This window comes from Aotus nancymaae, unplaced genomic scaffold (genome assembly GCF_030222135.1).
Source record: "Aotus nancymaae isolate 86718 unplaced genomic scaffold, 86718_ANA_hifiasm-v0.15.2.pri h1tg000010l, whole genome shotgun sequence".
Taxonomy (NCBI): Eukaryota; Metazoa; Chordata; class Mammalia; order Primates; family Aotidae; genus Aotus; species Aotus nancymaae.
The window spans coordinates 53,961,404-53,988,830 of NW_026988421.1; the positions used below are offsets into that span (position 1 = coordinate 53,961,404).

Sequence of the window (27,427 nt, forward strand, 5' to 3'; positions counted from 1 at the left end):
AGGCTATTAACTACATTACTTCAAAGAACTGTTTCAATACAATCTCCTTATCTTAATTGAAACTTTCTTTGTATGGATATTTGCTACACAGATAATTTACAGGTGCCTATCAAACATCACATTTAAAAAGAGGTAAAATTGAGGGACTGGGGGGGTGGGGGTAAACACTATTGTGATCTATAATTTTAAAAGATATTCACAGTATTAGTTTGATTTATTAGATTTATTATATTCATGGGGGTGGGGGCAGTGCTGTAAAAAGAGGGGGAAAGATACCCCTGTGATTCGGTTTTGAAATTTAGCATTCATCTGATTACAAGGCTGCAGATATTCAAAAATATTCAGACCTAGATCCCTGCAATTGTTAACATTCAGAAACCTATCGGAGAGATAAGGCAGCATGCATCCTAGTTCAGCGCCTACCTTGAAGAGCCGAAGAAACAGGGTTTCTAATTAGATGAAGTTCGTTACACTCTTAAAGACTTACATCACCAAACACAGTAGAAATTGCTTAGATGCTGTAAAGAGCTGTATAATTTTTTAAAAGAGAGATTTAATATACAATTGAGGGACACCCTCAGGCATTCTGTTGAGGTTTCCTGCATAAATGCTGCTGCATTGGTCATACAGGAAACTGACTCAGAGTCGATCTCAAATACGATCTTGTCAAAATACTGCAACTCAAGTTTTTTAATATAGGATTTCTTGAACTAGATGTATATATTTACGCTAACAGGACAGAGACTAACAGAAGCCTTAGGCATATCTATTTTTAAAAAAGACATGTAAAATGCCCCTCAGTGAAGTCCATTCATATGTTAAAAATGAACAAAATGGGTGATTCTAATCAAACGTCTGCAGTATGCATTATAAAGTTAAAGAGAGAGAAAGCGCAAGAGAGCTATAATTTCTCTTTGTAAACCATGTTTATAAAATAGGAAGATCAGATGAAATTTCAAGAGATAATTAAAGAGTGATGTGCAACTCATAATTTGGCTAATGTCAAAGATGGGAGACTGTGAATTGTAGTCCTCCATAGTGCAGAGTTGTGATATTACTTTAAATTATTAAAATAGTTTTCGACAGCTTTCAGAATACCGGCTCTTTGGCATGGGCTTTTATTACTTATTGTAATTGGAGGATCTGCCATTTTCTTTCGTTTATCTGTGTGTATAGAAACGAGATAGATCTTGCTTTTTATTACTTCCCCATGTTCTGAATCAAAAAAATGTGGTTTAGATAATGTTAAGTGCCCTAATTCTTGCTGCAGCGGACGCAGACGTTATGAAAAGGCATAAAAATACACACAGAGGGTCTTTCCACCTCAAGTCACTGAATATGAGGCATTTGTGCTCTGCCGGGTGTATTAACTTCAGCCATGTGAATATAATTTTCATTAAAGTAATCCTGTTTCAACTAGATGCTGTGACTAGAGGTGAAACGTTGCGAAAGCGTTAAAAATAGCTTACTAGTAATTTCAACATCCTGTAATTTTATCACAGATCAAGTTTCAACTGTCATACTATACAGACCTTATTCCCCATATAGTACATGTTTACTTTTTTAGCATGCCAGACCCACTTTGGAAAGATTGGTGCCAATATAATAAAAGCTGGAGTGGGGGTGTGCTGGAAGGAGTGGGAGGAGAGCGGGGAAGGGGGTGGGGGAACGTGGGGGAAGCAAGTACACCATTTTAAATCAACACTGCGAAAATGCAATCTAGCCTGGCGGAGGACCGGCAGCTGGGTCGGAGCGAGCGAGGGCTTTGCAGTCTCTGCCTGTTCCTTGTTCTGTCGCTCTTAAGTTTCTCTGTGTTTGCATAATAGCCGTGCATGCAAACCTCGCAATGCTCCAGGGCTCCAGAACAATAAATATACACATTTAAAGCCTTTATTGTCTTACGGTTCTTGCCCCCGGTTTTCAACAGCTTAATTTCTGGTTGTATTTAACTAGTTTGCAAATGGATTTTTTCAGTTTCAAACTATTATTGAGGAAGCTCCCCTCCCTTTTTTGGCGGGGGAGGGGATGGGGGTGGGGTAGGAGTCGGTATATTATTCCTGTAGCGCTGGGTTATATAAACACATTATCATTTGAGAGCGCCCTTGGCGTCCATCAGCATTGTAAACACGTACTAGTGTATATACTTCAAAATTAAAGAATGCACACGCAGAACCGGGAGCCTGAATTCATATTCTGAGCAGACTCGCTTCTCGTATTTATTGATTTATCATGCATCGTTTATTGTTCCAGTCTCTAAATGCAGTCGCTGTCCGTTCAATATTGTTTGCAAAATCCTAAGATGTGTGTGCACTGCTCACTTGTCTTTTTTTTTTTCTGAGTATTTTTTTTTTTTGCGAAGCGAACAAATGCATTAATATTTATATGTTTATATAATCGATAACCCACTTTTCCCTTCCATGTAAATAGGCATCAAAAGATAATTTAACAGATTAGTTCTCGAAAACATGGCAGTGAGGAAGCGTAATTTAACTATCAAACAAATCTACATGTCTAATAACAGCAAATCTGCTAAGGAGCATTAGAAAGAGGAGCAGCGCCCCGGAATCTCTGCAGGAAATGTTCTTTATATTAGACATATACAAGCAGGTCCTGTCAGATGCACAGCGAAACTCGCTAGCCCTCCTCTCCTCCAAAAATCTCATCAGACGATATCCCTAGACAGAGGCGGTTAGAGAGAGAGAAATCACATCTTCACACACTTTTTAGGGTGCTTTTTATTTTTACAAATCTTCCTATGTATTTTTTGCCTTGATCCATCCTCTTCCCGCCGAGATCGTACGGCGCCTTTCTCTCGATTACGAATTTGATCAATCCATATTTGGAAGGAAACCCACATAGTTTTTTCAGGAGCTGAAAATTGAGTTGTTATAGAAATATTAGGACATATTTTCAATCATTTCGGTGCCCAAAGGGAGGCAAGAGCTCAGTGTTATATTGAGACATTACGCCGGCTGGAGGCAGAGAATGCGTTTCCCTGCCAGGACCTGATGCAATCCATTCAAGCCAACAAGTTTGGAGAGAATGTTGAGTTCAATCAATTCAGAACGTCGAGATGGAGCCCAACTCACTCCAGGTATTTCGCTCTCCTCCGCTCCTCCGATCCCGGCACCCCCCGGCACCCCCCAACCCCCCAGCTCACCCACACCTCTGCACCCACCCACACCCCCCACAAACTTTTCACCAAACTTTTACCCTCTGCATCCTCCCAAATCATTTTTATTGTTTAAAAAAATCCCTGCACTGATCATACATACATAATGTAATTTTACCGCCTCAGATGGGGAGGTGGGGGAGAAGTGGTGGGGGGCCCTGAGTTTTTTTTTTTAAGGGAGGCAGAAAATTTGTGGGTGCTATTATTTTTCCACCCAGCGTTATATCTGTTGGATCGTCTGTATTAAGAGAGTGGATGTCTGTGTGTAAATGTGTCTGGGAATAGATGTTTGTGCTCTGATGGCTACATTATTTATTTGGTGTTTTTTCCCCCCTGCAGTGGGTCGGCTCACCGTGTGGCTTGCACGGACCTTACATTTTCTACAAGGCTTTTCAATTCCACCTTGAAGGCAAACCAAGAATTTTGTCCCTTGGCGACTTTTTCTTTGTAAGATGTACGCCAAAGGATCCGATTTGCATAGCGGAGCTCCAGCTGTTGTGGGAAGAGAGGACCAGCCGGCAACTTTTATCCAGCTCTAAACTTTATTTCCTCCCAGAAGACACTCCCCAGGGCAGAAATAGCGACCATGGCGAGGTGGTAAACCTGTCTGTCCCTCTCTTCTTTCTTTATTATTTTTCCCCATAGTAATGCTTATTACAGGGCAAGCTTGAAAATACTGTATTCACTTCTGCAGGCGAGCAGGATCGACTCCTTTTTTAAAGGGGTAGCGCCACTAGCTGGGGCTCGAGTATTTTACCATTGTCAGAGTTTGGCTGTCAGCTTTACAAAGAGGATCCAACTGCTGATTTTAGTCAAGATCAAATAACTTGTTCGAGAAGGGTTTTGTTCAAGGATTGTGTGTGTATGTGTGTGTGTTCATTTGCTCTCCTGCTATTGCCTCTTGAACATCACATGCTTTTTATATTTTTTGCCTTTTGAAAATTTACCTTCGTGTCTCGCTCGGTCATGTCTGGGTGAATTTCTTTCGGTGGGTTTCGATATTGTTCTCTCTTTTTTTTTAAAGTAAGTATTTGATATGTTTAAGAGGGCGGAAATTACGAAATGGAGGCAGAATGAGATCAAAAGCTATTGAGTTGGCAAAGACGTGTTGAATAAAGTGATAAATGACAGGTACTGGAATAATACATTCAAATAACTTGCAGATCTGCCCGGGCGGATTTCAAAGCGGTGGTGTAACAGGCACAAACACGTTAAGCATTAACAACTATCTCTAGCCCACTCCCCCTCCCCGCGGACAAGCCATTTGATGTTCTAGTTTGCAATTACTCCACGCAAAGTGGACGTCTTCCTGCGCGATCTTTGGGGGTGTGTGGGACGGGGGCGGGGGAGGGGAGGGCAGAGGGGTGTGTGCTCGCCCACTGGCCCTGCGGGTCCGGCGTTCTCCGTGCCCAGACGGCGCTCTCGGGGAGGGCGGGGAGGGACAGAGCCTCCCCGGCACGTTTCTGGGCGGCCGCGGGGGCGCTCGCCGCGCTCCCGGGAGGACGCCGGAGGTGAGCCCGCTGTCACCGGGCGCCGGGCGGCCGCCTCCCCTCGGCTCTGTCATTTCATGTGTGACCGCAGTTCTGCGAGCTCCCCTCGTCAGCTGACCGACCTCAGCGCCGTGGTACCTACAGGGGGGAACTATTTTGGGGCGTCTGTGCCCACGGCGCAGCGGGGAGGGAGGGCGCACGGCCGCCTGGAGAGGCTTTGTGTTGCCAGAGCAAGAGCAGGGCAATCAAACAGACTTTTGAGGGCAGCTAGTGCTGTACCAGGCTCTCGAGCTTTCGAGGTAGGTGTAAGGATCTAAGGATCTTTTTGTTAAATGAATGGTTGCCCGTTTAACTCATCCCGGGGCTCGGAGCTGCCAGTCCTTCCAGAATTCCTTGGTCTGATGGAGTTGACAGTACTTTTGGCATCGCCTGTTCACTCCCTCTCCCCAGGATCGAATTACCCGTCAGTGGTCTACGCCGCTTAATTACTGGACTTCGTCGAAACGTTCGCCCTCGAATCTGCCTTTTCGGAAATAAGCCCCTCCCACCTCCCCGCTCACCTCCCCCCTCCGCCCTCCCCCGTCAGCTTTGCTTTTTAAATGTTCATATTTCCCGACGTCCGCCTGCAATTTTAAAAAGGTGTTGTTTGGAAATACTGTGAAAAATCCTGCAACCTACCAACAGGTTGAGCTCTTTCCCCCTCCCAAGGTCTGGCTCGGCCCCCTCCCCCGACCCAACTTTCCTGCGCAGCTGTCTTCCTCCCCTTCCCCCTCCTGATTTCTTATTATTTGCTTTTCAAATTTATTACTTCAACATGGCCTGTGATCTGGAAAAGGGAAGGATTAAATATCCAGAAAAGAACTGGTGCCTAATAGACATCTGACTAAGTCCAGGAGGAAATTATTCAGTGTTTTATGGGATATTTTGTGGTCACTCTTTTTTTTTTTTTTTTTGCGGGGCGGTGGGGGGCGGGATTGAAATTGGGATATTTTTTAAAGACCCCAAGTTGACCCCACTTGGCCCAGTTTTAATTTCTGTTGGTGTAATTAGATGGCGAATTCTGATTTAAGAATAAAGGCTATATTCGCCAAACGTTGCATCTGCGAGAAGTGTTGACAGTGAATAGATATATTTTTAAATACACGATTTCTTTTTTATTGTTCATTATGGGGAATTGAAAGGGAACAATTGTAATGCTCTGTGCATTTTGTCATTGCTATATGAGCCATACCTGAGAAAATTAATCTTGCCATTTAAAAGTAAACTCTAGGGGGTTTGTGGAGGGAGATGGCTCTATTTATAATCCTCAGCTGCATATACATCGTCTAATATTATGCATGATTTGTTTTTTAATGCTAACACGGCTGGTAATTAGCTGTATGATTATACTTGTATATTTCATTAGGACTTTGGCTGATGTCATTGTGAATTATTCAGCCATATTAAAACAATTTTCAATTGATATAATGACACGCCTCAAAATTATGCAAATGCAGGCTGCATTGTGCAAAATAATTATGACAAATGTAAAGCAGGTAGAAAGTTTCCCAATGCAGATCGGTTTTCCACCCTGGTGATGTCATTTCCCCACTGGCCTAAGTTAGTCATTCATTAGCAGAATAGCAGCAGCAGTCTCCTCTGGAGGAGAGCTTTACAGAAACCAGCATTTACTGCTGGTACCTAGAGGGGGCAACAGGGCCCTCTCATTAAGAAATTTGCTTTGTTTTCACTTACTCCATTAACTTGTTTATATAATTTAAATTATTTTTATTATTGATTTTAAATAGTTTTGAATGATGGATTTGACATTTGCAGTATGTAACTGAAAGAGAAAGATTTCTTGGTGATATGCACTGTTACTTGGAGAAAATGTTCAGCACATTTAATCAGCCAGTACAGTTTATTTTAAGTAACCAAATGGAGGTTAATAATTTCTTGATTGAGCTGACATCAGCATCCATTTCCAAAGGACAGCCAGGACTCAGTATGCTTTTTTTGGTTTAAGAGAATCATTCTGCCTTTTTATGATTTCTTGAAATGTAAAGACGTCAGTTCTAAAAGCAGAAAAATGATCATTGTGCAAGATTAGAAATAGCGTCCCTGTGTGGTTTGCTGTGATTTGCAGATGGTTTGTTTTTTTTGTTTTGTTTTGTTTTGGTTTTTTGGAATGTTTTTTCATTATTTTTATGATTATTGTTGGAGGCTGGGTAAGGCAGGACTTTGTACACCCATTTTACAGTTGGGGACATAGACTTGGAAAGGTTATGTGATTTGTCAAAGGTCATCAGGCTAGAACCCAGGCCTCCTTGAACTTCAAGATTCTCTTTTCTCCCCAGTGAAACCTACCCTTGAAAGCAGAGCTTTCATATTATATTCTAGCAGTAAATACTAATGTGGACAGTCCCTCAGACATTTTAGAATTGAAACTACTTACAAAGGCCACCAGATGTCTAGGTAGCAAAACCATCCTTATCCTGTAAAGTTCAGCTAATTCTAATCAGTGATATATAATGATACCAGTTACATTTTAATAGTTATTAATAATCATTAACAATTTACTATTCATTTTAATTATGATGGTGTTGATTTATATGCTCATATACACCAATGTCTTCATATGTAATATTTCCATTGTTAGCAACTGGAGTTAAGAAAAAGCATTCAAGAAAAGTTACATTTTGATTCTGCAACTTGCTATTGCTTAATCTTGAACAACCATAAGTACTTGGAGCCTCAGTTTCTTCAGCTGCAAAATGGGAACAAAGTAGGGATGACTATAGATTGCTGATGAAGATCAAGAGGATGTATAGACAAAATAACTTTATATACTGTAAAGTGCTTAAATAAAAAGAATTATGATTATAGTGACCTTTGCTCTTAATTTTCTTAACTTTATAAATAAAAAAATAATAACTTTTATGTCCCTGTGGAGGTTTATGGACCTAAAAGTGATACTGTCTTAAATTACCATGAAAATGAATAGCAGGGCCATGTGCAAGGAGTTAAGTGTCTTTAGTAATTACTTACAATTACCACATTCAGCCAGTAGCTCTTCAGAGGAGGAAAATGGCAAAGTAGCCGGGTAATTGGTTCTGTTACTGGATAACTTCTGATTACATTCATTTTCAAATTGCCAAGTGCTTAATCTATTGGCAATATACCCTCTTAATATGGTTGGATATGCGAGCTTGGATTTCAGCCTGACCAGCCACCGCTGGGATTTTACAAGAATCCCAGCTGTGGTTGGTCACTTCCCACGGTGAATGTGGATGGCTGAGCTAAAGATGTCCAGGTGTCAAGATCAGGCATACCTGGATAGTACAGATTCTAACATGAATTCAGGATTTCTAGAAGTGGTTTGGTTATCACCAGCCTCACTACTGAGTTAAAAAAATGGTAAAAATGCACATTCTGGGACCCCTGTTGAAATCTACTCAATTAGAATCTCTGGAGTTGGGCCTAAAATTCAGGAGTCTGAATTTTAAATATTTTAACAGTCTCAGCCTAGCTGTGTGATCTTGGACAAGTTTTAAACTCTCTGTGCCTCAGTTTTCTCATCTATGAAGTGGAAATACAGTCCTTATTTCCTAGGATTATTTTAAGGATTATGTAAGTTAATATATGTAAAATGCCTATACCTGAGTTTGACACATAGTAGATACTTCAATAATGGTTGACTGTTGTTCTTATCATTAATATATTCGCATTGTTCTCACTGAAGTTTGAAACCACTACCATAGAGCTTGCTGAAGAAGGCTTTCTGTGTGAGGGAATGGCACCTAGGTTACTTCGCTAGGACATATGGGCATCCAAGTCCTACCAAATCAGGCTACCTTTCATCTCTACGTTGGCTTTATCTGTGTCACCAAAATATAAAGTGTCTTAAGGATATACATTGCACTGCAGAAGTAAACTTTCAACTGGATCAGCAGGATTCTTTTTTTTTTTTTTTTTTCCAAAAGATTGCCTGATTTGATCATATCTGGAGTTAGACAGACACATTCTGGAATCTAGAAGGTGCTAGATTGGCCTTTCTTCTTGTTGTATAGCTCCTCAGTCTTGGTCTATAGCCATAAGGTAATTTTTCAGATATTTCTGAGACCACGCTGGCCTTAGGCAATTGCTTTAACTCTTTTAAGCCTCAGTTTCTTCCTCTGTAAAATGGATTTAATGATCTCTACTGTGCTGGGAGAATCAGAGATAATAATGAAAAGGGTCCGGGATCTAGCATAGTACCTACACATGAGAGTTTAATGAATAATGATTGCACTTATAATAGTTATTGTTTATTTTTAGTAATCATCTTAAGCTAAAAAAAAGGAATTAACCTTTACTCTCTAGCAAGCAGGCCTTTTTGAACAAAGATACGAATGTAAAGAATTACATGGAGAGAAATTACTGGACTGTGACATGGGTCAGCCAAATAAGGCCTGAAGGCCAAATCTGGCCCACTGCCTGTTTTTGCGAATAAAGTTTTATTGGAATGTGGCCACGTTAATTTGTTTATGAATTGTTTATGGCTGCTCTTAGGCTCCAACAGCAGTTGAGTTGTTTTGACAGTTACCACATCTCTGGCAAAATGGAAATATTTATTATCTGGCTTTCTACAGAAAAAGTTTGCTGACCTCTGGCCTATGTGGTTGATATGAAATAAGGTAGATGATTGTGTACCTGTTTTTCTTCCTTGCTTGAGTTTTGACCAAGAACTAGTAATATCAGAAATATAAGAAACTTAAGTAATAAGAAATTGAACATTAATATTATTAACTTTTACCTATCCAATCCAATTTCAACATTGATTCTAGGACATTAAAATTTGAGAATGAGTGAAATAAATTATATTTCGTATAATTAAGATCGAAACTCCAGCCAATATTAGTATTGCCTATCTTGAGTTAATCAAAAACTACTTGTGAAGTCCGGTGTACTCAGTACTCTGCTAGGTGAAGAGATGGATGGAAAATGATTTGTGATGTGACCCTTTTTCTGAATAAATTTATCAATCTTGATAAGGAGATGAGATCTACCCATCTAAAAATATAAAAGCAGTATGAGACACAACACGTCAGTAAATTGTGCTGATAATACATGTAATAAATAGGCGTCCAAAGGAAGGCTCCCGATCATCATGCCTTTTGGTAAAAGATTTTATTAATTTTCTCAGATGTTGATTGAAGACCTACTGTGTGCTGGCACTTGGATACAAGAGATGAAGAATGGCCTCTGCCCTCAAGGAGTTCCCAGACTGCCTTTGTAGACAGAGAGTAGTCACAGAAAAGCCATCAGACTCCATCTGAGTTCCTTTGTTTAAGTTGAGATGACTTGAGATCACTATTTATTTGTAGCCTTTCTTAATCTTTCTGGAAATTAGAAAGTACTGTCTTCATCTTTGAATTCTTACTCTCTGGACACGTATTTGTAGAGCACCCACTATGTGCCAGATCCTATTCTAGGCCTTGGGGATACAGCATGAACAAGACAGACAAAAATCACTATTCCCAGGGAGCTTAGAGTCCAGTAGTTGGCTGTAACCTCTTGTGCATTTTGCACCTTGTGCCTTATAACTATCTGTGTTCTTTTCCTTTACCTGTCACCTGACCCTATGCTCCCCACCACAGTGCTATTCTCAGGAGCAGGGAGGTTGTACCTTATTCACCTTTGGGTCCTCCACAATATTCATTGCTATTCAGTGAGTATTTTTTGAGTGACTGAACCACATAATTAAAATGACTTCTTATACAGTCTTACCTTCTTTAAGCTTTACCCAGTTTCTTTCTGACAGAGAACCAGTGACTGGTCATCCACATGTAGACCAGATCCAGGACTCCGTCTCACACTTCTTTCTCTTCCAAAGTCTGTAGTCATTTTGCACTGTAGAATGTGAAAACATGGGAAGTGATTTTTTTCTTAGGAACACTCACCAAAGAAATGAGCAAATATTTGGGACTGAATGATCAGGCTGGAGCCAGCGTCTCTTATCTTGTTGGGTACTTTTCCGGTCTTCAGCAGTCAATCCATAAAAAGTCAGGGCTTTGGGATGGCAACCTATGAAAAGCCTAAACTTCAGGAAAGAAGAGTCACTCCTCACCTGGTGTTGGTTGGCAGTTCACCCGAGCCAGCATGTTTTTCAGGCTGATGGTCTTAACTAGGCCACATGTTTGATAGTGCCTCAAAATTGTAAGCAATTAAAACCTCTCTTAACAATTAGACTGTCAGGCACACACTAAGGAAATGTTCTTTTTATGAAATACAAGAGTCCATACATGTAAATACCTCATTATTAATTATTAATAAAGCATACCATTGTTCATAGTGGCATCTAGTGATATATGACTCAAGCTCATTTATCAAAGTCTAGTTTTAACCAATATCCAGAATATAATTGCTTGAATCAAATGCATTCACTTGTCATTTTTTTTATAGCCAGTGTAGTTGGATATTTGCCATCTCCTACTCAGAATAATATTGTAGCTAGTGATTACCCGTTGCCTTGGCTTTTAAGGAAATTTAAAACAAATTTATCGATTGTTGGCTTAAGGATTCATTCGCCTCTCAGAGATGTGGTCATGGATTCCTTCATTTCTTGAAGAATCTACACCCACACAAATCCAAGGATGGATTTTGCTGGCCACACTGTGTTCCTTCACTGACTTGCTGGAGATGAGAACCTTGGCCTTAACCCTCCAGAGTACGTCCCTCATGCCCTGGACTGTGAGCATCAGTATCGACAACACATTTCAAACACGGAGATGATGATTATTGAAAGGGTGCTTTAGAATCATGCTAATGGCATCAATCTCTCGCACACACTTGCGTAAATTAATTCTGCTTTTAAAATCAGATGCACTGTTAGCAGCATTAAAGATGGATATTTGACATTTATCACGCAGTCTAGGATGGGTGGTTTAATTATGTGAATTTTCTGTAGGATCTTTGTGGCTGTATAAATAGACACAGTGGCGTGTGTCCTTGGCATATGACCACCAAGCTCACAGTCACATCTCCATTCCTGTGGCCCAGCAAGAACTCCAGACTGCAGAGGCCACATGTTGCTAGTCAGTCTTGTGACCCCATAAACATCTTTTCCCCCACCTTTCTTTTCTCATAGCTCCAAGCACACCCGGGCTATGAAACACCCCCTCCACCCTATAGTTGAGTTCCAAGCCTGATCAGTGGCACTAAACATTAAACTCGTCTTTGAGAATAATGGGCTTTGCTTTCTACACCCTCAAGCATGTTGAGCTACTGTGCAAGCTGGAAAATAAAAATGTTCTAATTGTGTCTTTTAAATAAGCATAGGAGTGAATTAATTAGACCATATTTTGTCTTCAGTTGCTTAGTTACACAATAGTATTCCTGAGCACGAGTAAGATAAATTGGCTCTTTTTGTGCTGCTTGTCCCTTAATCATAATTACTGTATTGCTTAGGAGAGTAAAGCATACATAGATTTTGAATTTTTTATTAATAGTCAAAAATATGCATATGATATATAAAGTATGTGCTGTTCAACCTGTTTTATATGTGGGAAGAAGTTTTATTGTGGTGGTAACATTTGCATTAGTTGCTCAGAGATGTAGTTCTGGGAAATACATAATTGAAATGTTTTTGAATTGCTTTTTCTGGCCTTTTCAATCTTATTCAAAATAATAGTGCCTCCAGTCCTGGAGCAGTCATTCTCATTTGATTTAACATCTTTCTTTGCACTGCACGCACGGCACCCAGTTTTAACCCTGCAGAGCCTAGATGAAGTTCCATGATTCATAGGCCATACATTGTGCCTTAGGTTTTCTGTCTTGTGCTTTCGGGGTTTGAGGGGCAGAGGGCAGAAGGGTGCCTTTGTCCTGCCCTCATTACTCCAGCGCCCTTTGCTCTTGGCTCACTTCATGCTTCTTGGGGAAGGTTCTAGGGTTAGGGGTGTAAGAGTTTGTTTTAGCATGGGCTGGACAACCGTCTGCGCTTGCCTTCTGGGGCCTTGCAAAATGGGATGTTGCTACTGGAACTTGGGCTTCTAGCTCCCTACCCCAACCCTCCACCCAGGAGGGCAGCAAGAGTTACACAGCTTGGTATAGTTATTGAACAATGAGAGAGTCTGGCTTATGACCCAGGATACTTGCTTGGTAAATGTATGTGAAAATCGACTCCATTGTTCTATTGTATTTGAAAAGCAAGTAAATTATTTACAGATATTTGCTAATTAAAGCACATGTTGTTTCACAAGCACGAAGGAACACAGTATAACTGGAAACAAAGAACTAAGTGCAAATAATTTAAACTCACTAATACTGTGTATTCTTCTTAAGGGAGGAATATGTTTTAAAAATATGTATATTATAGGATGTTGGTCAAAGGTACAAACTTGTAGTTCTAATATATTCATCTTATTTATGCATTCATCTTCTATCTGGAGATGTAATGTACAGCACAGTGACTATAGTTAATAGTACTATATCGTATGTGTGAAATTTGCTTACAGAGTAGATCTTAAGTGTTGATCATCACACCAGAAAAAGATAACTGTGTGAGGTGATGAATGTTAATTAACTTGATTGTGGTCATCTTCATGATATATATGTACAGCAAATCATCACATCGTATACCTTAAATATATACGATCATCATATTGTATACCTTAAATATATACGATCATCATATTGTATACTTAAATGTACACTATCTTGTGAGTCAATTATACCTCAATACAGCTGCAGAAAATAAAAATGTATATATGCATGTATATAATTATGTGTGTATGTGTATCTATATATGTTGTATAGATACACATACACACACACAGATAACTTGTCCTGTTTTCTCTGTATACATTACACATACATACATATGTTTTTTTTTAACCCCTACAATGGAAGGCTCCCATGCTACAGAGATAACAGGCCAAGTTACCATCTAGTTGCTTGTCACTAGTCTTGCCCCAAGCTCTCTTGTGGAAAATGAGATGGAAACAGTTTTGACGTACTGTTTTCCCTTTGGTTCAACTTTTGCTTGCCATTATCTAGTTTGAGCTCAGCTCAGAGTATCACTAGAAATAAGGCGCATTAGCCAGATACAGTATCAGAGAATAAAAATGTTCTCACACATTCCCTTGTCCTGAGACTTTCCTGAATGTGATAGGCTTAAGTTTCATTGTCTTTCTCCTGTGACTATGAAACTCTGGCAGTGTTCTGGTTGGAAATTTGCATTATGGAAATGACGCTGGTGAGACAAGGCAAAGGGCAGACCAGTGAAGGTCAGATGCAGAACAGGTCAGTGATAATGTTCTCAGAGACCTTTTCCTGGCTGGAACTTTGGTGTATCCGTTGGTAAAGTTGGTCCCTCTGGCTCTGCCATCTGCCATGATGTTTGGTTTTAGGCTTGACTGGCTTAAAGTTCCTTGGTATTGTTGATAAGGATGGTCAAGAAGAATAGCCATGATTATTTAAGAGAAAGGCTCATGTCTAATTTGCCATGGACATTTTAGTAGACTCACAGGATAACAAGATAAAAGAGACTGAGGAGAACAAACCCAGCCCTCTTTATTTAATAGATGCAATACCTAAGTCCCAGAAAAGTCTTGGGCATGTCCTTAGAACCAGCGAGTGACAGAAGTGGAACCAGGATTCAGTGTTCTCAGGCACCACAGTCTGGTCTGCTGTTTGGGGAAGGGGCTGCTCTCTTGAGGTCATGCCCTGAGGAAAGTAGGCAAGTGCTTCCCATGGGTGTGTTCCTGGTAGGTTATTCCAGAGTCCTGTCTCATACCAGTGGATGATGCCATGGGGGACATCATCTTTTTTGTGTGTGTGTGTGACAGAGTCTTGCTCTGTCACCCGGGCTGAAGTGCAGTGGCGCAATCTCGGCTCACTGCTGCTTCTGCCTCCCAGGTTCAAGCAATTCTCTTGCCTCAGCCTCCGGAGCAGCTGGGACTACAGGCGCACGCCACCATGCCTGGCTAATTTTTTGTATTTTTTAAAAATAAAGACAGGGTTCCACCATGTTGCCCAGGCTGGTCGTCATGAACTCCTGAGCTCAGGCAATCCGCCTACCTCGACTTCCCAAAGTGCTGGGATTACAGATGTGAGCCCCTGTGCCCAGCTGGGGGCATCACTTTTATAAAACAACTCATGGGGAGTATGGACTTTATTGGAATGAAAGGATACTTACCAGAGAGTCAGCGATTACACAGAAGCCAGGATTGATATTCAGGATCCTGGACTGGACATCACCTTCATTTCCATAATTTTTCCTGAAAGCAGGAGGGCCCTCTAATGGGATGCTATTTATATTGGCTAAAGAAAAGCTTTGCCAAAAGGTGGCAATGTTGGTAACAAATGGATTGGTACTTCTGCCAACATATGATACTCATGGATGGTTTCATCATTCAGAAGCGTGTATCTACTATGTAACTACTCTGAGTCAGTCTCTGTGCTGGGAATATAATAGTGAACAGTGAGTGACTAGTACACAAAGATTTCTGTCCTCAGAGAGCACATTTACTCTCCTATAGTAAGAAGAAGCAACTTGATTAATTTGTCCCAAATGGAGGAAAAACCATCTCCATACATTTTAGTTTTAGAACCACAACGCTTACTTCTAGAATGCTTTCTCTTCTCTATGTATTCACAGCCCAGAGAAAATGCCCCACCTTTCTCTTTCCCAAAACCATCTGCAAAATTTTCACCTATGGTGTTTTCTTTTGTTGCTGTTGTTGTTTTTGTTTTTGTTTTGAGACGGAGTCTCGCTCTGTTGCCCAGGCTGAAGTGCAGTGGCACAATCTCACTGCAGCCTCCACCTCCCGGGTTCAAGCGATTCTCCTGCCTCAGCCTCCTGAGTAGCTGGGACTACAGGCATGCACCACCACACCCAGCTAATTTTTATATTTTTGGTAGAGATGGGGTTTCACCATGTTGGCCAGGATAGTCTTGATCTCTTGACCTCGTGATCTGCCTGCCTCGGCCTCTCAAAGTGCTGGGTTTACAGGCGTGAGCTACCGTGCGCAGCCACCCACAGTGTTTTCAGTGAAGTCAGAGTCACAGCATTTTCCATTTGTTCAGTAACCTCTTATGTGTCAGGCATTGCAAATTCATTAACATATAAATTAAATATAAATAAAATATCTCATTTAATTCTCATGGTTGGTCTATAATGCTGGTAGTATTTTTGACATTTTCATACTTTGTGGATGATGCAGCTGAGGCCAACAGAAGTTAAAGGAACTTGCCCAAGGTCACACCTAGGTGAGACTCAAAGTCAGGATTGAAACCCATGTTAATCACCAGTGCTGCCAAGACCAGTGGGTGACCTTTGTTTCTCATTATAACTTTAGAATATATTGAGAACTCTCAACATCAGCATTGGGACTTTCACTATATACTGACCTGTTCTTTGAGTCTTCATGAAAGCTGCTTTCCTGTTCTTTAGGGACTTTCACAGTTGACTGATACCCAGATAATAGTAATACCCTACACACGGGTAATACACTTTCAAAGGGCCACATAGCGCCTTTCTCACATTTCACAGGAGAGGAGTCTCAGACTCAGTACCTCCAGCGTGCTTTTGTGTGCAGCCCACACTGGGCACCGGAGAGAGAGAGGTGGAAAACCAGGCAGATCCTGCCCCCATGGAGCTTACCATCAGGCAATGTCACATATTAATCTGTCAGGACTCAGTTTTACTATTATTTTTATTAATATTATTTTAAATGAGGGGTTGGCATTTTCTATAAGGGCCAGATAGTAAATGTTTTAAGGTCTGTGTGGTAGTCTCTGCTGCAACCTAGTAAATAACCTATCACAAACAAAGGGGTGATTTTGTGATACGGTAAGGGCAATGAAGGGAAAATACAAGTTCCTATGCCAGGAGTACATGATTTTGTTGGAAAGGTCTCAGGAGGCATTTTAAGAGAAATGTCATTTGAGTTGAGGTCTAAAGGGGTCTGGGGGTGAAGATTGGGAAGTTTCTAGACAAAGTGTAGAGGTGAGAGCAGCCTCCCTGCAAGATGGCTCTGGGCTGGGCTTGGCCTTGGTGAATCCAGGAGCCAGGTTAGAGATGCCCATTGATGCCCACTGGAGGCACCTATTGGTCTAGTATCATCTAGACACCTGGCATGCACATTTAGAGCTAATGTACGTCATTTGTCTGTGGAGATGGTTGAAAACAGGGCAAGCTAAGGCAAACTAAGGCCCATAGAGCCAAGTCTGGTCTACTACCTGTCTTGTTTGTTTGTTTATTTGTTTGAGACAGAGTCTCACTCTGTCACCAGGCTGGAGTGCAATGGCGCGATCTCAGCTCACTGCAACCGCTTCCTCCCAGGTTCAAGTGATTCTCCTGCCTCAGCCTCCGGAGTAGCTGGGATTACAGGTGCCCCCGCAACACAACTGGCTCATTTTTGTGTTTTTAGTAGAGATAAAGTTTCACCATGTTGGTCAGGCTGGTCTTGAACTCCCGGCGCCAAGCAATCCATCCACTTTGGCTTCCCAAAGTCCTGGGGTTACAGGTGGCCTTGTTTATTTGTTTTTGAGATAGTGTCTCTCTCTGTCACGCAGGCTGGAGTGTAATGGCATGATCTCACCTCACTGCAACCTCTGTTGCCCAGGTTCAAGCGATTCTTGTGCCTCAGCTTCCCGAGTAGCTGGGATTACAGGCAGGTACCACCATGCCCAGCTAATTTTTGTATTTTTTTTGTGGAGATGGGATTTTGCCATGTTGACCAGGCTGAACTACCTGTTTTTGTATATAAAGTTTTATTGGCACAGAGCCGTGCCCAGTTGCTTACAAATGGTCTCTGGCAGCTTTTACACTATAGTGGCAGAGTTGAGTAGTTGCAGCAGAGACTATCACACAGACCTTAAAACGTTTACTATCTGGCCCTTATAGAGAATGCCAACCCCTCATTTAAAATAATATTAATAAAAATAATAGTAAAACTAAGTCCTGACAGATTAATATGTGATATTTTATTTACTCCTCATAATAATAATACTGGGCCAGGCATGATGGCTCACGCCTGTAATCCCAACACTTTGGGAGGCCAAGTCGGGCCAGTCTTCTGAGTTCAGGAGTTCGATACCAGCCTGGACAACATGGTGAAACCCCGTTTCTACCAAAACAAAATACAAAAATTAGCTGGGCGTGGTGGTGTGCACCTGTAATCCCAGCTACTCAGAAGGCTGACACAGGGGAATCCCCTGAACCCGGGAGGTGGAGGTTGCAGTGAGCTGAGATCACGCCACTGCACTCCAGCCTGGGCAACAAGAGTGAAACTCCGTCTCAAAGAAAAAAAAAAGAGAGAGAGAGAGAAGGAGTGCAGTGGCCCATGCCTATAATCCCAGTACTTTGGGAGGCCAAGGCAGGTGGATCCCGAGGTCAGGAGTTCAAGACCAGCCTGGACAACATGGTGAAACCTTGTCTCTACTAAAAATACAAAAATTTGCTGGGGATGGTGGCACATGCCTGTAATCCCGCTACTTGGGAAGCTGAGGCAGGAGAACTGCTTGAACTGGGACCTGGGAAGCAGAGGTTGCAGTCAGCCAAGATTGCAACACTGCACTCCAGCCTGGGCTACGGAGCAAGACTCCATCTCAAAACTAAATAAATAAATAAATAAATAAAGAACAATAATACTGTGAGGTAGATTTTAATGTCATCTCCATTTTGCAGGAGGGTAATCTGAAAAGTTAAGTAACTTGTCTGGGTTTTCAAATTCACTCACTCGGTAAATGACAAAGACTGAATGGGAACTCAAGGTGTCTTGATTCCAGAATGCAGGTGGCAGAAACATTGTGCCGTCCTAGAGAAAACGGGAAGTATCAGAAAAGAGTGGTAAAGTTAGCTGAGGTTTTACTCTGTAAAGTAAAACTGCACAACAGCTGTATCCATCTTTCAAGGTCCCATTCAAAAGCTGCCTCCTCTTTGAGGTCTTCCATTGACCATCTAGGAACAAAGAAGCCACAGAGGCACAGGTGTAAGTGCCCTCTGGGTCAGGCAGATAAGATCAGTGAGTGACTGAGCCAGGTCTGAGAGACATCGTGATGTTCGGGGGAACTGGGGAGTGCATGGCTGGTTCGAGGCATGCCTTTGAAATGTTCCCTTTGAGCCAGGGTGCCATGGCACGTGCCTGTAATCCCAGCTACTTGGGAGGCTACGCGGGGAGTATCACTTGAGCCCAGGAGTTTAAGGTGAACCATGATCGCACCACTGCACTCCAGCATGGGCAAGAGAGTAAGACCCTGTTTCTAGTTAAAAATAATAATTAATTAATTAATTAAAAAAATAAAATGTTCTTCAGTTTCTACCTAGCATTGCTGGGCAGGAATGCCACTCTGAGATATTGCCAGATCTTTTCATTTTTCAAGAGAAGCCAGAAACCTAGTTTTTCTTGTGATTTTAATCGACCATTCAATCCATTTTTTTTTTTTTTTTTTGGAGACAGAGTCTCACTCTGTTGCCCAGGCTGGAGTGCAATGGTGCAATCTCGGCTCATTGCAACCTCCCCCTCCCGGGTTCAAGTGACTCTCCCTGCCTCAGCCTCCCAAGTAGCTGGGATTACAGGCACACGCCACCATGCCTGGCTAATTTTTGTGTTGTTAGTAGAGACAGGGTTTTGCCATGTTGATCAGGCTGGTCTTGAACTCCTGACCTCAGGTGATCTGCCTACTTCAGCCTCCCAAAGTGCTGGGATTACAGGTGTGAGCCACCGTGCCTGGCCCAATCCAATTTTTAAAACACTCTGTATGGGCTAAACAAAATGTGTCTTCTGTCCAGATGTGGCCCACAGGCTGCCACCTTGCCATCTGTAGAGCAAAGCTTTGGACTGTTACAGTTTTTAAAACTTTCTCGTATTTGGCCCATTTCCGTCATTAAAGCAAAAAAACCTGTTGGTCCTAAAGGGGTCATTAAAAACGGGGTGGGGACGGCCAGGTGGATCAAGCCATGGCTCTGGAGTCTGGAGGGATGGCAGAAAGAGATGTGTAAGAAGGAGAGCTGCTTGGCTCTGCCCTGGGGACTACATTTAGGCTTGAGGAAGGAGGCAGGGACCAGCTGTGGGAAGAAGTGTATGAGTGTGAAGATGACCTGTAGCCATCCTGGAAGGTGTCCTGGAGAAGGGGCCCTTGAAAACACCTAGGGAGGATGAGGGTGAGAGATGGCGAAATCCTAGGCAGAGCCAAGCCATAGGCAAATAGGAAGGAAGGACATAGCAATACCGGATATGGTGTGGATTTAGTAAGACAGCAGCGGTCTAGTGGGAAATAAGCTAGACTGAGGCCAGACCTCAGGGAGTCTAGCATGTCATGTGGAGTGGAATCTGAAGGCAATGCTGCCGAATAAATTCACACGTGTGTTTTCTCTTTCTAGTTAGAATATAAACCCTTAGCCTTGAAGACTGGTAGAATGAAGCGTGAATATTTACTCTGCCAGTTAGTAGCTGTGTGTCATCTTGGCCAACTTGCTCAATCTCTCTCTAGCATCTCAGTTTCTTGTCTGTGAAATGGGTTGATTGATCTTGCTGGGCTAAGAATGTCAAGTGAGATGCTTATGGGCAGAGAGCACGAAACCATGACCTGGCTCATCCCAGGTCTGTAGCAGATGTTGGTTATCGACGCTGCCCTTCCTGGTCAGGGACCACATCCTAACTTTTGAAGCCTAACTGCTAGACTATTAATCACTCTTTAATAATTAATGTATGGGTTGAGGTATTAGACTATTATTTGAAAAACAGGAGCTAAGGATATCATGTTAAATAGAGTTAGCTTCCTGGTTTTTCATTTATCCCAAAGGACTTCTCTTGTGTTTAGGTTCAACATTTTTGATCTATGTCTGTGATTTCCAGTCACTGTGAAGGAGACATGTTCAAATCCATTCTATTCTGTTCCATTTAGATGTTAAAGGTACATTAGGGGCCAGGCACAGTGGCTCACACCTGTAATACCAGCATTTTGGGAGGCCGAGGTGGGCGGATCACTTGAGGTCAGGAGTTTGTGGCCAGCCTGGACAACATGATGAAACTCCGTCTCCACTAAAAATACAAAAATTAACTGGGCATGGTGGCATGTACCTGTAATCCTAGATACTCAGGAGGCTGAGGCAAGAGAATCTCTTGAACCTGGGAGGTGGAGGTTGCAGTGAGCCAAGGCCATGCCACTGTACTGCAACTCCAGCCTGGGTGACAGAGCCAGACTCTGTCTCAAAAAAAAATAGAAAGGTACATTAGGGGACATCTCTTCCATTGGCCACAACAAAATTCACTGGGATAGGAGGAGGATGAGGTCAAGAGACAAAACTGGCTTTCCAGATGTTTGATCTCAGTGCCCCACCCTCCACCCCGCCCTTTCATGGTACAACCATCAGGAAACCTGGTGTTGATCTGCAAAATGTGCAAAACACAGAATTCATTTTAAATAAACCCACTGTTCCTCCATTTTTAAAAAGTTTCCTGTAGGCTGGGCATGGTGGCTCATGCCTGTAATCCCAGCGCTTTGGGAGGCCGAGGCGGGTGGATCATGAGGTCAGAAGTTCCAGAGCAGCTTGGCCAGCATGGTGAAACCCCATCTCTACTAAAAATACAAAAAAATAGCTGGATCTGTAATCCCAGCTACTCGGGAGGCTGGGGCAGGAGAATTGCTTGAACTGGGGAGGCGGATGTTGCAGTGAGCCAGGATCACGTCACTGCACTCCAGCCTGGGCAACAGAGCGAGACTCTGTCTCAAAAAAAAAAAAAAAAAAAAAGTTTCCTGTATTTTCTATTCTTAAGAACACCCCTAACTTGAAAATTTGCTTCATCCCTTTGTCCCCTTCCTCCCCACCATCTTCCTTGTTTGGGGGTGGTCGTGGTAGGAGGTGTATTCCAGTCCATCTCTTTGAAAGATGCAAAAAGTATCAGCCAGAGCATGTAAAGGGAAAGTTCCAGCCAGAATGGTTGGGGAATCTCAGAAGGATCTTCCAAATAGAGATGGCCTGCAGGGCCATTAAATCCTTTTGCTTTGGGTTAATTCCACAGTGTATATCAGATTACCAAAATTCAGATGGAAACGTTGCTGTGCTACTCAGTCTCCTCACCAAATGATTCCACGATATATGGGTTATAAATACAGAAAAAATACTTGAATTTGGTATTTCTTAAGTGAAATAATCTGTTCCATTCTGTTTCTTGTAAATATTCTCCATAATAGTCTAATCGTGTTCTGTGCTCCTGGGGGTTGAGTGTGTGTTTAGCAACAATGCATTGGTTGTAAAATATGCATCCCCAACTATCTGGGCAGGCAAGAAAGAGGGTTCTAGTAAAAAGGCCGAAGTTTTTTTTTTAATGCAGATTGTATAAATCATATAAATGGTGGTGTCTTTAAAAATTATCAATGAGCTCTGTGTTTGTTTCTATTTCTTTACATTATAGGTCCTGTTTCTCACTCCACATTTTTGATGTTACTAGATCAGTAATTCAATAGACAGCCAAGCAGGTGTTCAAATCACTCCTGACCCCCAGAATTCCTTGAATGACCCCTCGAGGCAGTGGAGTGAAAACATTCTCAGCATGTCAGAATATTGAGATATTTCAGTTGCCTTAATTTTTTTTTTTTTGCCTTAATCTTTACAGGCTTTTTTATGTGTCCTTTTTTTTTTTCTACTTAAGCAAAGAGGAATCTTGCTTCAATCTTGGCTATGAGGATTGGGGGACTGGAAGACAGGGTCTGCAGATTGTACTTACAGTTAATACAGTTCTAACTGGTCAGCTGTGCCAGCTGGTTTTCTAACTGGTTTTTAAAAGATGGATCTTCTTTTTTATTTATTTATTTATTTTTGAGATGGAGTTTTACTCTTGTTGTCCAGGCTGGAGCACAATGGCGCAATCTCAGCTCACTGCAACCTCTGCCTCCCAGGTTCAAGCGATTCTCCTGCCTCAGCCTCCTGAGTAGCTGGGATTACAGGCACGTACCACCAAGCCTGGCTAATTGTTTTTGTATTTTTAGTAGAGACAGGGTTTCACCATGTTGGCCAGGCTGGTCTTGAACCCTGACCTTAGGTGATCTGCCTGTCTCAGCCTCCCAAATAAAGGTGAATTTTAAATGAGTAGAAGGGAAAAAAAGGAAGATGGGGCTTGGAATTCTCATATGGTAGTTAAGGGCATAATATAATATTGCTCTTGAAAAAATATAACATTTCTGTTTTTAAATATGGGCCTTTGACTATAACCTTTTATTCAATTAAATTCAATCAATATTTATTAGGATGTACCAAGGTACTTTGGGTGGTGACAAAGAGATGAATAAAATCAGTTTCTTTCTCTCTAGTTAGAGGAGATAAAACATGTTCAAGTTAGCCATACTTGGCAAGATTATACTGCCTCTTTTATACTGAAAAAGACGCTCACATTGTTAAATAGTATTCTTGGCAATTTTTATGGATACCCCCCAGAATGAAAGATCTCTTGTATAAGCAGTTGATTTAGGATTTAGGAAGTTACATGAAGTATTTTACTATTGGTTTGTCATCATCTCTGCAGAAAATTATCTAATTTCCAGGCATACTTGAAACTGATATTTAGCACCTCAGTTTACTAACTTTATTTTATTGTCACACAATAGTGTGTAAATGTGTCCTGTGTTAAAAATAGTTGTGTCAGTTATCTATTGTTGTATAATGGATTACCCCAGATTTGGTGTCTTGTTAAAACAACACTGTCCACAGTTTCTGTGGGTCTTGAGTCTGGGTAAGGCTTAGCTGGGTGCCTCTGGCTAAGGGACTCTCAAAGCTGCAGTCAAGGTGTCCACCCCAGCTGTGGCCATCTGAAAGCTCTGTAGGGGGAGGATCTATTAGTACTTGGGGCTCACTCTCTTGCCTATTGGCAGGTCTCAGATCTCTCAGGCTGCTGGACCAAGGCCCTCGGTTCCTCACTGGCAGTGGGGCTGGGCCTCCCTGGCTTCCTTGCTGGGCCACATGGGCCTCTCCATAAGGCAACTCACAACATGGCAGCGGACTCCCCTCAGAGTGTAGAGTGTAGGAATGAGACACAAGCCATAGTCCTTTTATAACCTGATGCTGGAAGTGACATCTCATCACTTTTGCCTAATTCTGTTTGTTAGAAGTGAGGCATTAATGTCTAGCCCACACTCAAGAGCAGGAGATTATACAAGGATATACATAATCTCAGGGGACCATCTTCGAGGCCACCTACTACAGCTGGCAACAGAGCCAATCACTTTAGTGTACAGCTCATCTGATGAGGGTTGAAAGGTATTCTTCTTACTCTATTTTGCTTTTTTCCCTTTTCCCTTTTATTATCTATTTATTTATTTTTGAGACAGAGGCTCACTCTGTCACCTAGGCCAAAGTGCAGTAGTGTGATCATGGCTCACTGCAGCCTCAACCTCCTTGACTCAAGCAATCCTCCCGCCTCAGCCTCCCGAATAGCTGGGACCACAGGCATGCACCATCACAGTTGGCTAATTTTTTTTTTTTTTTTTTTTTTTTGTGAGGCGGCGGAGTCTTGCTCTGTTGCCTAGGCTGGAGTGCAGTGGCATAATCTCAGCTCACTGCAACTTCCACCTCCCTGGTTTAAACAATTCTCCTGCCTCATCCTCCTGAGTAGCTGGGATTACAGGCGCACACCACCACATCTGGCTAATTTTTTTGTATTTTTAGTAGAGGCGAGGTTTCACCATGTTGGCCAGACTGGTCTCAAACTCCTGACCTCAGGCAATCTGCCCACCTTAACCTCCGAAAGTGCTGGGATTACAGGCATGAGCCACGGTGCCCAGCCACTAATTTTTTGATACAGTGTCCTTGGGTGGTTCCTCCCAAACATCACCCAACTCTTCAAGGTATACAACTATAGATGACATACACAGTAGACCACAGACTGCCTCAATCTCTTGAAGGTTTGTTAGTCTTAAGGCATGTCAACAAGCCGTATCGGGTCTTTTTTACATCTCTTGATCATTGCATTTGGAGAGTTTGCTGGAAAGGATATTGTGACTGGTTAGATGAGAAATCGGCAGACAGAAATGGGGCAGGAGCCTGTAGCTGATATAAACAGGCACCTTAATGCATGAGAAAATAGGTTTGTTTCATACACGGTGGTTGAGGAGAGGCTTTAAATCATGTTGCCATACGCCCATGGAAAGAAGACCTAAAAATGCAGATGAGAGGGATTCTTGTCCCAGGTGTGCTTCTCATAAGTGTATCTACAGGAGGTGAGCATCTCCTGGCCTTCCTTCCACCTTGTGTATATCTCAGGAGAGCAGCTGGTCTGCAGTCTTTTAAGTTCTGTGCAAATTAACTGTTTCGTGGGAAGACTCATTGGTTTTACTTTCTGGAAAGGTGCAGTTTGGTCTTCAACAAAATGCTCACAACATACATATGTAGGCATTAGAGGTTTGGAAAAAAGGTAGTATTAAACAGATTCTGGACAATGTTTTTTTTTAATGCATAGTGATGTTCAGTGATACTGGTTAATTTTTAATAATGGAAATTGATTTATGGGGTGGATTCAAATTGAGGAGTATGCGTCAGCAATAAGACATACAGATGAGGTTCATTGTGTGTTTTTCTTTTTTTAGCCTTCAATGTAACCATGTACCATGTTTCTTTCAGTGGCTTCGTATGCACGGTTCCCTCTGCCCACAGCGTCCCGTGTTCTGCTCCATCTTCCCTTACCTCTTAACTTGGCTGCTTCCTTTTCTTCCTTAGGGTCTGAGCAGAGAGACCTTTCCTGACCACTCAATTTCAGTCATCCCCAGTTCCACCCCTTGCCTCCCATCAATGCCTCTTCTCAACTTTTTGCATCAGATTTTGTTTACCATCTGGCTCTTCTGCCCAGTTCACACATACATGACTGTCCACTCTAGAAGGGTAGGGGTTTTATCAGTTTTATTCCTGGCTGTAACCCTAGTGCCTAGCATAGAGTTGGTGTTCAATAAATATTTGTTGAACCGATAAAATCACTTACGACCATTTCTCATTCCATAAACCACATTTAGCTAAGGGCTTACTGTTTACTGTCCATCTCCCCGACCTTGGCTGGTGGATGACTCAGAGAGGCTTGCTCCCCAGCTGTTCCTAGTGCCTAGCACAGCTCAGAATAGATGCTTGCAACACTGAGGATGAAAGAGTGAGTGAACTCTCTGACAAAGGACTAGAAGGAGTGGAACCTGCCCTTCCCAGGCGAGGAATAGGAGACTCTGCCTGGGCACCGTGTGTTTCTGAAGGGCAGCACCATGTCTTAGCCATCCTTATCTCTGTAGCTGATACCCAGCCCAGTGCTTGGCACAGAGCAGAGAGTCAATACAAGGTAATTGGATCAGATTGAATTGAGTTTGGGAAAAGTTGGAACAAAATCTCTCCTGACAACAACATTGGATGAAGCTCAGCTTATGAATGCTCTCTTAAAGGTGGCAGAGATGGCTCCTCCTGGATTCCCTTCTGTGATCGTGTTGTCAGAATGCCTAGTAGTATGCATCTATTCATTCATTTATTCATTCTTTCTTTAAGCTCCACCTGGAAGCACGCAGAGCACAGGGCATGGAAAGCTACACACATTGTCAGCCCCACCTTTTGAAAGCGTGTCTTGAGGAAAAGTTAGGCTGTATTCTTTGGCTTATACAACCTCCCCGAGGAGGCACACAAGTTGGACTCAGGCAGTTGTAGTTGCCTGAATCTGTCCCCTGTGTTGGCCTCCACACCACAGTCATTGAAGAGGAGTAGAAAGGGCATCAACCGTGGTTGCAAATTGGCTTTTGCTTTAATCCTGGCTTATTCAAAAACACTCAATATTTTTCCAAACTGAATTTAGGGATTTTGAATGAAGCCTGAATCATTTACCACAGCAGAGCATATCACTAGTCTAGGAAAAACTAGAACTTAAAAATACAAAGTCCCTTTTAGTAATCCAATATAGAATAATTACATTATTAAAAAAAGCTGTGGGTCTCAAATTATCTCACTGCCATTGGACATGTGAGGATAATAATGTGAACTGTGCTAAGTGAACGGAACAAAAAAAATTTAACAAGAAGGGAGTGTGTCTAAATCATATGTTTGTGTTTAAACAGAGGTTACAGAAAATAGGAAGGTTTACTCGGTTTATACATTAAAATGTCCTAAATAGGCATAAGGCTTTCAGTGATTCTCAGAAGACTGCTCTTCTAATTAATGACAACAATATATCCAGACTCTGTGCCAGATGACCAGTAAGCTTTAATAATTCAGATTTGCATACACCAATATGGGATATAGACTCTGCTGGACAATGTACCTGGGCAGAAGGTCATGTGCCTACAAAAGGTGGTGAAAAAGGCTAGGTACAGTGGCTCACACCTGTATCCCAGCACTCTGGGAGGCCAAGGCCGGTGGATCACCTAAGGTCAGGAGTCTGAAACCAGTCTGGCCACCATTGTGAAACCCTGTCTTTATTGAAAATACAAAAAATAGCTGGTCCTGGTGGTGCACACCTGTAATCTCAGCTACTTGGGAGGCTGAGACAGGAGAATCGCTTGAACCCGGGAGGCAGAGGTGCAGTGAGCAGAGATTGTACCACTGCACTCCAGCCTGGGCAATGGAGCAAGACTCTGTCTCAAAAAATATAAAAAAGAGTCAAAAAAAATTGGGAGATGTTAAAGTAATGGTCGAGTCATTCTGGATTGGGTGGTGATTGGTTTGGGTTTTATTGTGACTCTTTTTGCTTTTATTGAGTGTTCTTAGAGGTGGCTTAACTGAGCATAACACTGGAATGCTCAGTTAAGCATTTATCTTCTTTTGTTAATGTTTTCATGGCCTGAGCTA

General features: G+C 42.1%; 1 protein-coding gene across 2 annotated transcripts in view; it reads left to right on the forward strand.

Annotated features, from left to right (window-relative positions):
• The first annotated feature begins 3,012 nt into the window (after positions 1-3,012).
• The window catches only part of ARID5B (AT-rich interaction domain 5B), a 195,082-nt gene continuing 170,667 nt past the window's right edge, over positions 3,013-27,427 (forward strand). For both annotated transcript variants that reach the window (XM_021675771.2, XM_064374166.1), the window contains exons 1-2: positions 3,013-3,094; positions 3,512-3,766. In XM_021675771.2, coding sequence (XP_021531446.2) covers positions 3,074-3,094; positions 3,512-3,766 — 276 coding nt within the window. In that variant the 5' untranslated portion in view covers positions 3,013-3,073. The remainder of the gene's footprint in view (positions 3,095-3,511; positions 3,767-27,427) is intronic.